The 18,543-nt window shown below is 44.0% G+C and overlaps 1 protein-coding gene across 1 annotated transcript in view; it reads left to right on the top strand.

Moving 5' to 3' along the window:
- ISM1 (isthmin 1) overlaps positions 1 to 6,088 on the top strand; it is a 29,853-nt gene extending 23,765 nt beyond the window's left edge. Inside the window, exon 5 of the mRNA XM_007450198.1 lies at positions 4,379 to 6,088. Coding sequence (XP_007450260.1) covers positions 4,379 to 4,896 — 518 coding nt within the window. The 3' untranslated portion in view covers positions 4,897 to 6,088. The remainder of the gene's footprint in view (positions 1 to 4,378) is intronic.
- The last annotated feature ends 12,455 nt before the right edge of the window (positions 6,089 to 18,543 follow it).

The following is an 18,543-nucleotide window of genomic DNA, read 5'->3' as shown; positions in this document are numbered from 1 at the left end:
TGGTCCCTCACCCGGTCCTCCCATTGGCTCACCCCAATTAGAAACCAGGGCTCAGGGAGCCCACAGATCTGGTGCATACAGAGCAGCCTTCCATGGCAAGGAAGAATGTGAAATAAGGATGTAGAAGGACAAACGGAAGATGCCCAGCAGAGATGAGAAAAGCTTGACTAGCACAAGGTCAAGTTTCTTAACCTACTTCTGCCTCAGTTTTCTGATCTGTAAAATGGTCTAAGGTAATGGTGCCTACCTCCTAGACCTATTTTAGAGTGAAATGAGTTAATACTTGTAAAACATTGAGAACATTCACACTGAATGCTCCATGTAAATTTGATAAAAAAATAAGTCGAAGGACCTATGTCCTGTACATGAATTATGATGACCTTCTACTCTGGAGGAAAAATACAAAGCTATCTTCTGGGACCTCGCTGAATTTTGTTTCTGAAAACCCTGCCCTCTGAGGGAAACCCCCACTGGCTTTGCAGACACAAACTTCCCAGGATGGACCCTCCAATCTCTATGCAACTGCTCAGTCAGGGGCTCTCAGGGGTGGAATCATAGCACTCAGCCCATCCCCGCAGGCAGCATCCCTGTTCTGCGTACTCCCTGCTTTCCCTCTGGTTTAATCCTCATTGCAGTTTTGGAGATCGGTGTAATTTTTATACCCAGTTTAGAGATGAGAAAACTGAAGCACAGTGAGGTAGGATACCTTGCTCAGGGCCACAGAGCCACTAAATACTTGAGTTGGGATTCGATCCCAGGCAGTCTGGCACAAGAGCCCAGGTGTTTCGTCTTAGACCAGGCCTTTCCAAGCTCCTGGGAGGTGCCCCAGCTCTCTCTTTCTCATATCCCTCAAGAGAAACCTGAGCACCCCTGCAAGCTGCCCCGCAAGCCCGACCGTTTGATTTTCACTCATGACACCACCAGCCTCCCAGGCACCTGGGTCAGAGCTGGAGAGTCACTTCTGATACCTTCCTCCCTTCCCCCCAAGCCCACCAAGGCCTGGCAGCCCTACCTCCCCGACTACTCTTGATCTCACCAGCTGTTCCCTCCCAGAGTATCTCACCTGGACTCTTACAACTGGTATCAGCACTGAATCTTTCTTCCTACTGCATAGCTCAGTGAAGAGCTCACTGTCACTCAGAAACCTTCAGTGGGTCCCTAGTGCCCTCTGAAATGAGCCTAAACCACACTGAAGACCCCATGACCTGACACTAACAAGCTTCCTTCCCTATATCCTCTGCTCCAGGGAAACTGAACATTCACCCTGCCCCCAGACTTCTTCTGCTTAACTGTGGTTTGCACAGTTAATACCAACCTGGATGGCCCTCCCCTCGCCCGGCCCCATCTCTGCTCTTGTATGTAGTCTGAGTCAGGTCCAGCCTTCTGAGATGGGATTGGACATTCAAGAGATTCACTGGGGAAGCGCCGGGGAAGGATAGAGGGGAAGCAGCAGAAGTAGGCAGGGAAGGCTTTCAGACCAAGATGCAGGCCTGACCCCTGCAAAGGGAGGGAGGGAAGGAAGGAGGACTGGGAAGCAAGGGCCTCAAAGCAGCTTGAGAAAGTCTCGACCATGCCAGCGGGGACCCCCCCAGCAAAGGCTGCCTGACAAAGGGGTCCCCCGTTGGGCAGCACCCACACCAGGCTGTCATCAACCGAGAGAAGCTCCGGGGGAGCACAACCTGGATGTGGAAACCACATCAGATCCACAGTGGCTACAGCTGGAGGCCACCAGGCAGCAAAGTGCCCCCAGCAGGCTTCCTTGTAGGAGCTCTGAGCAGGACACTTGTGGCCACCACGCAGCCCTGAAGAGCCTCAGGGCCAGCCCGGTGTCACACATTCCTTGAAGCACCCCCTGACTTGCACTGATAGAAATGACACTTTTTAGCACCAGTGGGACTTTTTGCTTTGGCCCCCTTAACGCACCCCACATTCCACCATGGTGGGCAGCCTTAGATATGGCTCATCTTACCCGCTGCAGCTTCCTGAGCCACACGCGATGGGAAACCTGCCACTGCCCACACCACGTCCCTACACCCCAGCAGCCCCTGTGGTTCTTTGCTTGACAGTGTGCTCTGGCCCCCAGAGCCACCAGCCCATGAATCCACAGTCATCTAGAAGTCCAGGAGCAGCCCCCTATCAGTGATTGATGGGAACTGGTGGATAATACCCAGATCCCGCCAAATAAAATAAAAAACATCTCTCTTCAAAGACTGTATTCAAAGGATTATTGCAAAAGGGAAAGGGCCTATTTGCAATAGAGAAAACACTGTGTCTATAGGCCTGCAAGCCTCTCAAGGATTAGGCAAAAGGGTTTTCTTTTACAGAGGAGTAAATAAGGCTAGAAGAACCCCATGTGAGGCAGTGGGATGGAAGGCTGGTGAGATCAGACAGGGCATCAGAGAATGTTCTGCCCTGAGGCCAGCCTATTTTTGGTAGGGACCCCTAAGGAGAGGCTATATGCTGGCTCAGGCAGAGGGTAGGTCAAAGTTCAGGGGCTTGAGAAATATGATATGATATCGCTTATATGCGGAATCTAAAAAGAAATGATACAAATGAACGTATTTACAAAACAGAAACGGACTCACAGACTTATAGAATGAGCTTATGGTTACAGGGGCGGAAGGGTGGAGGAAAGGGATAGTTAGAGAGCTTGGGGTTGACATGTACACACTGCTATATCTAAAAAGGGCAACCAGCAAGGACCTTCTGTATAGCACAGGGAACTCTGTTCAATGTTATGTGGCAGCCTGGATGGGAGGGGAGTCTGGGGGAGAATGTATACATGTATATGTATGGCTGAGTCACTTTGCTGTGCACCTGAAACTATCACGACATTGTTAATTGGCTATACTCCAATACAAAATAAAAAGTTTTAAAAAAAAAGTTCAGGGGCTTGAAGGAAGGGGAGAATATTAACTAAAGTTTAGTTGGGATGTGTTTTGTTCTGATTGGGGATGAGCAGTTTAGCTAATCGTTTATGAGACCAAGAAAGGGAATCTGGAGGGTCTGTGTCTGGTTTTGTCATAGGTAAACAAGGCAGCAGCTGTGAGTCTTATCAAGCCCTGCGGGGAAGAGGGTTCTTACAGTAAGTGGTTTTCCAGAATGCACAAGGGCAGGGGAAGGTCTTAACCTTGGCTGTTTCCCAGAATCACGGGGCTTGGGTAAAGTTCCACCCTGTCACTGGGTGGGTTTCCGAGGTCCAAGGGGAAGATGCTGCAGTTTCTACAGTGGTTACTTCTTTGATCCACATCCCATATTGCCACCCTCCCTTCCCTGTCCCACCTCCATGCTCCCTGCTGGTGTCTCCCAGAATCACTTCCCAAAGAACCATTTTCACTGGCATCTTTGTCTCAGGGTCTGGGAAAATACAAACTGAGACATTCACTAAACCAGAGGTCCTGAACTCTAATGACTCAGGGACCAAGAGCAAACGCCCATGAGTGACGGGATCAGGTAGGGAATGTGGGGAACTGGGGACCTCCTGTCTTGACCAAGAAGTGGTCACTGGTTACCTGTTCACAAGGCAATGCAGGACTGACGTCAACCTATCTTTGGGATTTTCAAATGAAACCAAGAATCTACATTAATAAGTGGAATCACATAATTCTTAAATGTTGGCAATTAATTCAATATTTTTTAATACTGTAAGGCCAAACACTACACACTTCTTGGGGCAGGTTCTGGCTCAAAGTCTATAGGTCAGTGTCCTCTGGCCTAAATATTAAATTCCCTAAAAGCAGGGACCACCAGCCTCTTCCTCTTTGAGACCTCTTATCACAGGGATTTGTGTGTAACGGTTGTTAACGCTTTCCTGCCTAAGGTTAAGAGGTTAGGCCACTAGCCTAGTTTAAACCAGTCAGTGAGAGACAGAAATAAAACTTAGTCCTACAGACATCCCTTTGCGGCATTTTCCGCCACTCATCGCTTATTTAGAGAGGAGATTCAAAATGGCCCTCTGAATTATTGTTCGTTTTGTTATGGGTGATAATGGGGTTACGGTTATCTAGGAAAACATGGTTTAATTATCCTCCTATTTTTGTAGACGCCTACTAAAACTTAGGGGTAATAATATCATATCTTTCCCAAAAAAATTTTAATGAGGGAAATACAATGATTAAGTCTAGGTGATGGCATCTGGGTAGTCATTGTATATGTATATTCTCTCCACTTTTCTACGTGTGTGAAAAGTTTTCATAATATAAAGTAAGGAGTTGGTGGGGCCGAGAACAAAGTTACCAAGTTCAAGGGCCATGATCGTGTTCACCCATGGCCTGGGGGTTCCAGGGGCTGCCAGTCAGGGAAGGGAGAGGTGGACTTTAAAGTCGTCAGGCAGCAGGTTTTGCATATGCGATCAGAGGGTTTCTCTGGCCCGTTTCAGACACTGACAGCTGTGAGCGCTGGATGAGCTGCAAGAGCGAGTTCCTAAAGAGGTACATGCACAAGGTGATCAACGACCTGCCCAGCTGCCCCTGCTCCTACCCCACCGAGGTGGCCTACAGCACAGCCGACGTCTTCGACCGCATCAAGCGCAAGGACTTCCGCTGGAAGGATGCCAGCGGGCCCAAGGAGAAGCTGGAGATCTACAAGCCCACGGCCCGGTACTGCATTCGCTCCATGCTGTCCCTGGAGAGCACCACACTGGCCGCCCAGCACTGTTGCTATGGCGACAACATGCAGCTCATCACCAGGGGCAAGGGGGCGGGGACGCCCAATCTCATCAGCACTGAGTTCTCAGCGGAGCTCCACTACAAAGTGGACATCCTGCCCTGGATTATCTGCAAGGGCGACTGGAGCAGGTATAACGAGGCCCGACCTCCCAACAACGGACAGAAGTGCACAGAGAGCCCCTCGGACGAAGATTATATCAAGCAGTTTCAAGAGGCCAGAGAGTATTAAAGAGACACCACCTCTGTTGTTCGTGACACAAACACACTGCACTGATCCGCCACCTGGCACAGAGTCCCTCTTACCCGCATACATGTATATGTACGTATACCACGTGAGTATTTGTCATAAGTTACACTAGGGGTGTGCGCCAGGCCCTTGTGACTGCCATCTGAAGCCACCGTTGCCTCTTCAATGCCGACGGCTTCCTTGGAACTCTTCCTAGGGGGCATGTCCTCAGGAGGATGGGGAGAAAGAAGCTGGAAGAAGAACCTGCAGGTCATAACAGGTGGGATTCAACTCACGCCCCGGATCCAGCGTTTCCGAGAGAAGCAAAGGGGCAAAGAGAAGGAAGTTGTAAACGTGATAAGCAGTTTTTATATATAACTTATTTAATACGAATGTGACTCATACGTCACCTTTTCTCTGGAGTTGTCATCGTGAAACTATTTAATCACTTCCACGAGAGTTCAGAAAGGGGCTTAGGGAGATGGAAGACAGAGGGAATTTTGTAGTAATGACTTGTTTAAAAATAAAGAATTCAACAGAAAGATATCAAAACAAGAAAACACCCACCTGAAACCAAGTGTTAGTTAGCCAGTGAGGTACCTTGATGAAGTCTCAGCTTCCAAATGCCCTTGCCTCAGCCTGGGCAGGGAGTGGGGTGCAAATGGGTATTTTAGGAGAAAATCTGAGGCCTGGTTTTAAGTGGACTTTAAAACAAAGGCCAGTATTCTGGCCTTTCTAAAAGACCCCAGAATAGAATTTCTGCTCATGCCTTAATAGGTTCAGAAGGCTACAGGAAGGTCAGACATAAAAACAAGGAGTAGCACTTTTCCAAAGAAAAAATGCAAAACAAATGGGGGGAGAACGTGAACTTCATTTCATCTATTTTATTTTAATACCATCGTAACAATTTTTTTCTCCACAATATATTCTCAGTAAATAAATATAAAAACAAGGAAAGGAACTCAAGTCTAGGAAACCCTAATTTTTTATGTTTTAAGAAAGAAAAAAAATACATTATTTTTGTAAAGTATTTATTGAGTCACTGAGTCTTGTGCATCAAGCAATTGTAATATGGCCTGGTTCTGTAGGGTGGAACTTAGGACAAATAAAGAGTTGGTTCTTATGCAATCTTTACTTGCAAAACTCCAGGGAAAGAGATTACATAATAAAATCATAATAAAATGTGTTACCTACAGTAAATGTGTTACCTGCAAATATTTATGATACGAATTCCATAAATAGCCCTGATAAAGCAGGGCTTCAAGGCAGGGGAGAGGAAGGTTCAAACCAGGTAGAATAAAAGGCTCATTGATTGATGTGATGGTGGGTGGTATAAGTCAGAACATCTTTGGTACCAAGAATATCAACCCTGCCCCCAGGAGGCTAGAGCTCATTGATACATGTGCAACTTTTTGCCCACCCAGAGCTAAGAAAGAGCTAAGAAATCCAAGCCAGAGCAAAGGTTTAAGACAGCCCAGGTGAGTAGGACTGCTTCCAGACAAAATTCTGCAATTACAGTAATAAGTAGAACTCCTCATTGTGCAAATTATTCCATTTCAAGATGAGGAAACCAAAGCTCAGAAAAAAATAGATCACATTGGATCTATCATTCATTTCCTAGTCCACTGCTCTATCCACTATATCAGCCTACCCTTAGGTTCTCATAATAAAATCTTGTTTTAATGGAAAAGCTCGTATCAGTCATTTACACTTTAGAATGAGTTATCCATGTATTGCCCACTCTCAGGATATTTATATTTAAGACCTATTTCTAATTATGGAATGAGAATCCTTATTCACACCTGAAGGAAGTTGAGGCAACTGAACTGGTAAGGAGAAAATCAGTAGGTCCGTGTATCAGGGAAGCAGATTTGGTTCCTAATAATAGGAAAACCATTTTTGCCAAGAGAGTTGGTTGCAATGGAATGCATTGCCTTTGGGATGGTGAGTACCCTGTCAGGACAGGTATTCAAGCAGAGCTGGAGTTGAATCACATGAGAAGCTCATTTTAGTGAGCAGGAGAGATAAAAATGTACAGCCATAACCCCCTCTGATAAGTGTCCTATAAAGGGTAAGTGGAAAGTCCTCTGGGAAAATAGAGGCAGGAATCAGGGAGTACCTGCTGGACCTAATGGAGGAGTGGTATTTCACAAAGCAGAGAAGAGGGAGGGCAAGTAGATGCATTTGGAGCAAGAAAACAGTATATGGGCAAAGGCAAGGAACTACACAAGAGCTTGGTGTTTTCTGAAAACTGGGATGTTTACAGCGATGAGCCAGAGGGACAAGGATGGCAAGTTATGGAGTTGTGTCTAAGGTGTTCTTGTTAAGGATTTAGCATGGAAAATTAAAGCTGTTTCCTAATACAGTGAGAATGACTGATATGAGCCATGTTTCCAATGGGCTATTTGCCTCTTTATATCAGACCTTCCTGACATAACGAACTGAGAGTTGGAAGGTGGGGTGAATTAGGAGCTGGGGAGGGCTCCTGGGCTCTTTGCCTACTGAGAACACCACTAGTTTCCCATCCATCATCCAGATGGTGCCACCCCTCTGGAAGTTTGCTGAACTATAACCTGCCTCTATGCAGATGTATCTCATTTACTATAGGGCCCCAAGCCAGCCCCAGGGTAACCCTGGGTAATTCCTTCATGGAAAGGTTATCATGTGAGCAAGGGCCAACTTTGCCCACCGCTGAGTAGGCTGTCTGCTCCCTCACCTGCAGCACCTGTTTATAGGACCCCTCAGCAACCGCTCTACAGATGCCTCTCATCGAATGCTTTGCTCCTTTGCTGCTCCTTGGAAAGAGATCCCTTTTTCTAGTGACCCACTGGGCCTCTCAGGTGCCACGTCTGAGCAAGCCAATAGTGGCAGCCAGAGAAGCCAAGGCCCTCTAGTGGCCGCACATGGGAAGGATGGGGGCACGGCCCCAGAAGAGCTGGACAACCTCCTCATCCCATTCAATTATTATCCACCATGATTAGTCTCCAAGCCTTTCCATCTTTGTAGATCAGTGGCCGGGGGGGTAGATTTCCCCACCCTAAGACCCGGGAGCAAGGATCAAAGAATAGGTACAATACCAGCCACCCTTCCTGAGCACACACTTTGTGCCTCTGTGCTAATCACTTTACCATGGGAGGCAAGCATACATCCATTTTACAGATAAGGCAAAAGAAGCCCAACAAGGTCTTGTAAGCTGCCCAAGTCATAAGGCTCTGTGGAAGCTGAGTGGAAGCTGGTGGAAGACCGTGTTCTTAACCTTAACCTCTACTCAACTGTCTTCCTAACTCGTCCCAATACACAGGATCAGGATTTTGCCTCCGACTCACTCTGCCTTTGCTCCAATTATTCAAATCCACCAAGTGTCCCTGCACCACCATTTACGTGTCTCGCATTGGTGACAGTGGATCTGGCTTTAGCTCTATATAGTCTGCTCAGTTCTCTCATATTCCATAAGAGGATTTGAATCCTGTATCTGTGCCCTTGTTCAGGTTGGCTGAGTAGCAGAGCCTAACTTTCCAGAAGATAGCCTGCTCCATGGGTAAGAATGAGACTGGTCTGTTTTCCCTGCTGCACTCAAGCCCCATGCCAACTGTTGCCTGCTGGGTCGACCTGAAGCACAGGTGCCATGTCTCATGCTTTCTACACCCCCAGCCCCTAGCTCTGTACCTGGCAGATATCATCAGGAAGAATTTGAGAGTTGAGTCAGACTACCTAGATTCCAATCCTGGCTCCCTCAGTTGCCTGCTGGGTACCACTGGATAAGTTAATCAGCCTGCGTATATTCCAGTTTCCCCATACAGTCGTTTGGAGAATAAAATAAGAAATACAAAGTTCCTAGCATAGGGCCTGTCATGTACCATGTGCGTCGGTGTTGAGTCATTGGAGAAATATTTATTGAGCGTATACTAGTTGCCAGGCATTGTTCTAGATGCCAGAGATACAGCAGTGTACAAATCCAAGTTTTCCTGGTGGAGGGGAGACGGCTGATAAATAAATAAGTACATAATCTGAAATAATGGTAAGTGATATCAAGAAAAATAAATTATTTGATCACACGTGTATGTTGCATTATTTAAAGTAATGCTAGTTGCTATAATAGATAAGCCTTAAAATCACAATGGCTTGACACAATAACCTCTAAAGGTATGTTTCCGGTCAAGTGGCTCTCCTCTAAGTGATGACCCAAGGGCCCAAACTTTCCATCTTCAAGGCTTGACTCTCTAGGGTGCCCTGCAGGTCATCTCTATTCCAGGAGGCTTAAGGAGTAAAAAGCAGGGAGAATATGGGCAATGACTTATATAGGTGGCCCAGGGAAGTGCAGCTGTTTCATGCCACACTCTTCTATAAGGGAGACTGGGAAATGGAGTACAGTCGGGGGCCCAGGAAGCAGAGATCGGCTGTGTGAGCACCCGATCAGTCTCCGCCGCATAGGTAGACCACCAACTAATTAATTACACAAGGCAAGAGAGAAAGCTAGTGAAAGGGGTTCTGGATGGGCCCAAAGTTAGAGATCAAAGGGCATGATCCTTTTCATCTCATTTAGACCAGCTCAGCTTTCAACTGGCAGCTCCTGCAAGCCCTTACCTGATGGTTTTCTCTAACCAGGGCCCACACAGCTCGCACAGATGGGGCTGAAGTGCCAGGGAGTGAACAGTGCCTCCCAGGAGGCTTAACAAGACCTTGGTGGATGAATACCCCATCTCTCTCATCCCTCGAGTGGGGCAATTCTGAAGCGTGTTTTATACCATTCCCGAGCTCCCAGTGAGACTGAGGTCCTGCCACCCTCAGTGGGGACCTGCTTGCAAACACGCCAATTACTGGCCTCCTTCCCTTCCCTGTCTTTCCTCCCCACTCCCCTACTGTCGCTCACTGGAATTGTCTCCCAAATAAGCTACTTGCCCAGATCCTTCTCTCTGGATCTGCTTCTGAGTGGTCCCAAACCAAGACATCACTTCGTGCTTTAATATTCAAATATAAGTTTCTTATTCAAATATAAGTGTATAATCCTATTATTGCCATCGAGCTCATGTGAGACGAGGTCTTGTGTTGCTGACAGCTCTTCCAAAAAAGAAAACTCACTCTCATCCTGGTCAGAGATAGAAACTCTATTAGAGTTCAATTCCATTTAGTTTTTACAAAATGAAGATAAACCCCCAGTTTTTATGATTGGGTTCAACAGGCAGAAAAGGATTCCACCAAATACCTCTAAACATTTATGAACATCTCTTCTTAATTTTTGACTTCATCTCCTTGCTGACTAAAGACAGTCCTGCTCTAAGGACCACACTTTGAGTAGCACTGTTCTCATTACCTGAGCGACAGTGATCAACACCCCATGAGCATTGAGTTGATTCTGGCCTGATGGACAAAGAGTCATGAAAAAGCTTCCCAGGAAGGGGGCGGGAGAGGCCTGGGTTCTTTTGTTGTCATCCATTTACAATTTCCAATGGAAAAATGTGTGGGTTGTCACCATTATGCCTGCACGGTTTCAGACAAATTAAAGGCTTGCCTCAGTAATTACTGGGTGGGTATATACAGAAACATACATCCATGTCTACAGATCCTGAATACAGTAGTGTAAATGAAGGCAGAAAGCGCTCAGCCAGTTGATTTTCTGAGGTTTAGCATTGGTTTACTCTATGGGATTAGAAGAAGAGGGGCATTTTCCGGGACCAGAAGGTAAGACTTTTCAGGAACAAATTTATGGGACCAGCAACTTTTTGTTGAACCAGAAGAACAGACCCTTTTTTCTTCCAGACCTTCATGTAGAGATTTAGAAAGCCAACATACAAAGACCAGTGCCTTGCCTGTAATGGCAAAAATAACATCATCCTTAACCATTTTAGTGGCAGGGGAATTGGTGGGAGACTGGATTGAGACACAGCTGCAATAGCAAAGCTGGGTAAAAAGTTTATGACTTTGCTAATTTTCTATCTGTTCTGGGAGTCATAAATGTGCCCTTATAGATATTCATGATTGCCCTTAAAATGAAAAAAAAAAAACAACAACTTTTAAATGGCACAGAAAAGCCTTTCATTTCCGAGGCATGTAATTCATGGATGATTTTCAAAATGTCATGTTTGAATTGGGAAGGTAACATTTCTTGAACTAATCAGCCAATTGCTTCAAGAATATGACTCAAAGGATATAAAAATTTCAAGGCTGACTTTTAAAAAAGAAAGAGAAATTCTCTTTTCTATGCAAGTTCCTAAGTTATTTTTTCACAAAGGTCATGGCTAAATGTTAGGTTTATTTGCTATGGAAGAGAACAGTCTAAGTGAAATAAACTTTTAATTCTTTAGTGACAGGGAATGGTAGCAGATCTTGAAAACCACCACTTTAAAATTTTACACCATTAGCCAGGGAGTTTCTATTTGGTTAGCTATAACCCCCTTTAGACCCCACTTGGCTGTATTTTTGGTTTGTTTGGGGGGTTGGTTTTTTTGTTTGTTTGTTTGTTTGTTTTAATCTTTGGAGAGCTGAACAACTGGAGAAGGAGAAAGGCAAGAGAAAAGAAAAGAAAAGAAAAACCGAGGGGCTTCTCTGATGGCGCAGTGGTTAAGAGTCTGCCTGCCGATGCAGGGGATGCAGGTTCGAGCCCTGGTCCGGGAAGATCCCACGTGCTGCGGAGCAGCTGGGCCCGTGAGCCATGGCCGCTGAGCCTGCGTGTCCGGAGCCTGTGCTCCGCAACGGGAGAGGCCACAACAGTGAGAGGCCCGCGTACCGCAAAAAAAAAAGGAAAAAAAAAGAAAAACCCAGGATCTCCCAGGATGAAATTCTCTTTGGAACCTCTAAAATAACTCACTGTCCCTGTTATTAACGTAACAAAGGTGGGATCTTCACAAACAGGAGATTGGAGAGACCCACACCATTGATGCTCCTGACCCCACAGAGCCTTCCAGTCCCCCCCTCAGGGGTGGCTGGGTCCTGCCCAGACAAGACCAGGAAGAGATTTCCAAAGACCTCATGACTTAAAGTCACATGACCAGGATTCTTCCAGTCAAAAGAGAGCAAGGTGTCCTATGCTGATTGGCTGTGGAGGGTAGAGCTTTCTGAGAGGAACATTTCAAGTCCCCTTTCCTGGGGACTCCTCTGAGTCAGGAAGAAGCCTGCCTCTGAGCCGCTGTTGAGTGCTCCCTCCTACTATTATAAAGAGAAAAAAAAGGAGGAGGGCAGTGATCCAGTGCTAGAAATATAAAGCCTGGTTCACCACTCACCAGCAGCAAAGGTAAGAAGCTAAAGCTTGAGATAAAACTGCAGACTCAGTTTCCCTTTCACTGCTTTTTCTACACTGCACAGCCCAGTCACCTTCCTGACTGCTCCTCTCCCATCCCCTCTGCCACCCAGTTGGCCATCTTGCAGCCAATTGCCATTTTTGTAGCCAATCTTTTGTTAAAGATGCTCTTCGAACACAATTACAATTAAGCATGCATTCAGAAAAAAATTCACACATATCATAAGTGCACAGCTCAGTGAATTTTCACAAAGTGAACAACCACATGTAACCAACACCCATGAAAAAGGTCAAGAAATGGAGCATAACGCTCATGAGAGGCTTTCAGGGATCATAGAAATGTTCTAAGTGTTGACCATGGTGGTGGCTACACAACCATATGCATTTGTCAAAACTCACTGAATTGTGCGCTTAAGAAAATTGAATTTCATCGTATGTAAATCTTACCCCAATATAAAATAAATAAATAAAACATTACCAGCACTCTGTCCCCTTCCAGTCAGTACCCACTTCCCACCAAAAGTAATAAGTATCACAACTTCTGCACTAGATTAATTTTGCCTGATTTTGAACTTCAAGTCAGTGGAATCACACAGCATGTGCTCCTTGAGATCTGTCACCTTTTGCTCCACATCGTATTGTGAGATTTTCCCACGTTGCTCCTTGCAGCTATAGGTCCTGCCTGCCCATCGCTGCCAAGTATGGCACATGTCTATTTAACCGTTCTACCATGGGTGGGCATGTGGGTGGTTGCTGGCTTGGAGCTTTTACAAATTGTGCTGCTATGAACAGTCCAGGGTGTGTCTTTGGGGCTCATACACACAACATTTCTATTGGAAGTGAAATTGGTAGGTCAGAGGACATGCACAGTCTAGCAGATACTGCCCCCAGGGTTTTCCAAAGTGGTTACATTGGTTGACACTCCATCCAGGAATGTTTGAAGGTTCTGGTTCTTGGATCAATCCTGGTTCTACCCCTTTCACTAAGTCTTCCCTGACTGTTCTGTTCTTTGATCTCTTTATTCTTATATTTAAGTCAACACATGTGTACTGAACACTAAGTAAGTGTGTGCCAGTCACCATTCACATGCTGAGTACCTACTGGATATACAAAAAAAAGATGGACAGGAACCCTGTCCCATGGGGGTGACTAACTCAGATGACTATAATACATTGTGAGAGGTGCTATGGGAACAGATGAGGACACGATTAACCAGGGCGATTGTAACTAACAAGCCAGAGTTGCCACATTTTATTTAGGCAAACAAGTCTGATAATAACAAGTGTTGGCAAGAGAGTGTGAAAACAGAAACTCTTTATCACCTCTGCTTATGGTGATGTAAACTGGAGAATAATTTGACTATACTTAGTAGAATTGAAGCTGAAATATAGCAAAATTCACTAATTTCCCTCCTGAGGGTCTTTTTTCTATTATCAAAAATAAGAGGGACTTCCCTGGTGGCACAGTGGTTAACAATCCGCCTGCCAATGCAGGGGACATGGGTTCGAGCCCTGGTCCAGGAAGATCCCACATGCTGTGGTGCAACTAAGCCTGTGTGCCACAACTACTAAGCCTATGCTCTAGAGCCCAGGAACCACAACTACTGAGCCCGCGTGCCACAACTACTGAAGCCCACATGCCTAGAGCCCATGCTCTGCAATAAGAGAAGCCACAGCAATGAGAAGCCCATGCCAAACAATGAAGAGTAGCCCCCACTCGCCACAACTAGCGAAAGACCTCACGCAGCAACAAAGACCCAACGCAACCAAAAAACATAATAAATTTTTTTAAAAAATTAGAAATAAGTAAAATTGTTCACCAACAGAGGAATGAACAAATACACCATGTTACATTCATAGGATAGAATACCACCTATCATTAAATGATCTAGAGCTAGGCATAGGCTCACAGATGTGTCACAAAAATATAATGTGTATAAAAGAAAATTGCAAAGGGATATGAAAGTATTATACAGTCTTCAATCATTTAAAAATTCACAAAACAATACTGTATTATGACTGGACACTGACATAGGGAATTAAAGTTTTAATTATGCCTGGGAGGATTAACAGCCAACCTCAAGATAACAGTTACCTCTGGGTATGGCTGACAGTGAGTGGGTGGAGAAGCAGAGAAACTTTACAGATAATATTTTATTTCTTTTTAAAAAAAGAAACCTTATATAAAACTATATATATAACCTAAAACTTGTATATGTACATATGGCAAAATGTTAATACTGGTTAAATCTGAGTATTGGGTAAAGTACAACCGTTACATTATTTTCTGTATATGTGACATATTTAAAACTAATTACTGAGATTTGTTCAAGATGGCGGAGTAGAAGGACGCGCTCTCACTCCCTCTTACAAGAGCACCGGAATCACAACTAACTGCTGAACAATGATCGACAGGAAGACACTGGAACTCACCAAAAACTATGCCCCACATCCAAAGACAAAGGAGAAGCCACAATAAGACGATGGGGGGTCACAATCACAATAAAATCAAGTCCCATAACTGCTGTGTGGGTGACTCATAAATTGGACAAAACTTATACCACAGAAGTCCACCCACTGGAGTGAAGGTTCTGAGCGCCACGTCAGGCTTCCCAACCTGGGGGTCCAGCAATGGGAGGAGGAATTCCTAGACAATCAGACTTTGAAGACTAGCGGGATTTCATTGCAGGACTTTGACAGGACAGAGGGAAACAGAGACTCCACTCCTGCAGGACACACACAAAGTAGTGTGTGCCTCGGGACCCAGGGGAAGTAGCAGTGACCCCAGGGGAGACTGAACCAGACCTACCTGCTAGTGTTGGAGGGTCTCCTGCAGAGCTGGGGGGTGGCTATGTCTCATGGTGAGGACAAGGACACAGGCAGCAGAAGTTCAGGGAAGTACTCCTTGGAGTGAGCCCTCCCAGAGTCCGCCATTAGCCCCACCAAAGATCCCGTGTAGGGTCCAGTGTTGGGTTGCCTCAGGCCAAACACCAACAGGGAGGGAACCCAGCCTCACCAATGACCAGACAAGTGGATTAAAGTTTACTGAGCTCTGCCCACCAGAGCAAGAGCCGGATCTACCCACCACCAGTCCCTCCCATCAGGAAACTTGCACAAGCCTCTTAGATAGCCTCATCTACCAGAGGGCAGACAGCAGAAGCAAGAAGAACTACAATTCTGCAGCCTGTGGAAGGAAAACCACATTCACAGAAAGATAGACAAAATGAAAAGGCAGAGGGCTCTGTACCAGATGAAGGAACAAGATAAAACCCCAGAAAAACAATTAAATGAAGTAGAGATAGGCAACCTTCCAGAAAAAGAATGCAGAATAATGATAGTGAAGATGATCCAGGACCGCAGAAAAAGAATGGAGGCAAAGATTGAGAAGATACGAGATATGTTTAACAAAGATCGAGAAGAATTAAAGAACAAACACACAGACATGAACAATACAATCACTGAAATGAAAACTACACTAGAAGGAATCAATAGAAGAATAACTGAGGCAGAAGAACGGATAAGTGACCTGGAAGACAGAGTGGTGGAATTCACTGCTGCAGAACAGAATAAAGAAAAAAGAATGAAAAGAAATGAAGATAGCCTAAGAGACCTCTGGGACAACATTAAACACAACAACATTTGCATTATAGGGGTCCCAGAAGGAAAAGAGAGAGAGAAAGGATCCAAGAAAATATTTGAAGAGATTATAGTCAAAAACCTCCCTAACGTGGGAAAGGAAATAGCTATCCAAGTCCAGGAAGCACAGAGAGTCCCATATGGGATAAACCAAAGAAAAAACATAACGAGGCACATAGTAATCAAAATGGGAAAAATTACAGACAAAGAAAAATTATTGAAAGCAGCAAGGGAAAAACAACAAATAACATACAAGGAAACTCCCATAAGGTTAACAGCTGATTTCTCAGCAGAAGCTCTACAAGCCAGAAGGGAGTGGCATGACATATTTAAAGTGATGAAAGGGAAGAACCTACAACCAAGATTACTCTAACTGGCAAGGATCTCATTCAGATTCGATGGAGAAATCAAAAGCTTTACAGACAAGCAAAAGCTAAGAGAATTCAGCACCACCAAACCAGCTCTACAACAAATGCTAAAGGAACTTCTCTAAGTGGGAAACACAAGAGAAGGAAAGGACCTACAAAAACAAATGCAAAACAATTAAGAAAATGGTAATAGAAACATACATATCGATAATTACCTTAAACGTGAATGGATTAAAAGTTCCAACAAAAACACACAGCCTCACAGAATGGATACAAAAATAAGTCCCCTATATATGCTGACTACAAGAGATCCACTTTAGACCTAGGGACACCTACAGACTGAAAGTGAGGGGATGGAAAAAGATATTCCATGCAAATGGAAATCAAAAGAAAGCTGGAGTAGCAATACTCATATCAGATAAAATAAGCTTTAAAATAATGTTACAAGAGACAAGGAAGGAAACTACATAATGATCAAGGGATCAATCCAATAAGAAGATATAACAATTATAAATATATATGCACCCAACATAGGAGCTCCTCAATACATATGGCAACTGCTAACAGCTATAAAAGAGGAAATCGACAGTAACACAATCATAGTGGGGGCCTTCAACACCTCACTTACACCAATGGACACATCATCCAAACAGAAAATTAAAAAGGAAACACAAGCTTTAAATGACACAACAGACCAGATAGATTTAATTGATATTTATAGGACATTCCACCCCAAAACAGCAGATTGCACTTTCTTCTCGAGTGCTCACGGAACATTCTCCAGGATAGATCACATCTTGGGTCACAAATCAAACCTCAGCATATTTAAGAAAATTGAAATCATATCAAGCATCTTTTCTGATCACAACACTATGAGACCAGAAAGAATTACAGGGAAAAAAACATAAAAAACACAGATAGATGGAGACTAAACAATACGTTACTAAATACCCAAGAGATCACTGAAGAAATCAAAGAGGAAATCAAAAAATACCTAGAGACAAATGACCATGAAAACAAGACAATCCAAAACCTATGGGATGCAGCAAAAGCAGTTCTAAGGGGGAAGTTTATAGCAGTACAAGCCTACCTCAAGAAACAAGAAAAATCTCAAATAAACAACCTAACCTTACATGTAATGGAACCTGAGAAAGAAGAACAAACATTACCCAAAGTTAGTAGAAGGAAACAAATCACAAAGATCAGAGCAGAAATAAATGAAATAGAAACAAAGAAAACAGTTGTAAAGATCAATAAAACTAAAAGCTTGTTCCCTGAGAAGACAAACAAAAATGGATAAACCTTTAGCCAGCCTCATCAAGAAAAAGAGGGAAAGGACTCAAATCAATAAAATTACAAATGAAAAAGAAGTTACAATGGACACCGCAGAAATACAAAGCATAATAAGAGACTACTACAAGCAATTCTATGCCAATAAAATGGACAACCTGGAAGAAATGGACAAATTCTTAGAAAGGTATGACCTTCCAAGACTGAAACAGGAAGAAATAGAAAATATGAACAGACCAATCACAAGTAATGAAATTGAAACTGTGATTAAAAATCTTCCAACAAACAAAAGTCCAGGACCAGAAGGCTTCACAGGTGAATTCTATCAAACATTTATAGAAAAGCTAACACCCATCCTTCTGAAACTCTTCCAAAAATTTTCAGAGGAAGGAACACTCCCAAACTCATTCTATGAGGCCACCATCACCCTGATACCAAAACCAGACAAAGATACTACAAAAAAAAAGAAAACTACAGACCAATATCACTGATGAATATAGATGGAAAAATCCCCAACAAAATACTAGCAAACAGAATCCAGCAACACATTAAAAGGATCACAGACCATGATCGAGTGGGATTTATCCCAGCGATGCAAGGATTCTTCAATATACGCAAATCAATCCATGTGATACACCACATTAACAAATTGAAGGAGGAAAAACCATATGATCATCAAAATCGATGCAGAAAAAGCTTTTGACAAAATTCAACACCCATTTATGATAAAAAAACTCTTCAGAAAGTGGGCATAGAGGGAACTTACCTCAACATAACAAAGGCCATATACAACAAACCCAGAGCAAACATCATTCTCAATGGTGAAAAACTGGAACCATTTCCTCTAAGATCAGGAGCAAGACAAGGATGTCCACTCTTGCCACTATTATTCAACCTAGTGTTGGAAGTCCCATCCATGGCAATCAAAAAAGAAAAATAAATAAAAGGAATACAAATTGGAAAAGAAGAAGTAAAACTGTCACTTTTTGCAGATGACATCATACTATACATAGAGAATCCTAAAGATGCCACCAGAAAACTACTAAAACTAATCAATGAATTTGGTAAAGTTGCAAGATACAAAATTAATGCACAGAAATCTCTTGCATTCTTATGCACTAAT

The sequence above is a fragment of the Lipotes vexillifer genome, unplaced genomic scaffold, assembly GCF_000442215.2.
Source record: "Lipotes vexillifer unplaced genomic scaffold, Lipotes_vexillifer_v1.1 scaffold137, whole genome shotgun sequence".
NCBI lineage: Eukaryota > Metazoa > Chordata > Mammalia > Artiodactyla > Lipotidae > Lipotes > Lipotes vexillifer.
This window is presented reverse-complemented; position numbering and strand designations above follow the sequence as displayed.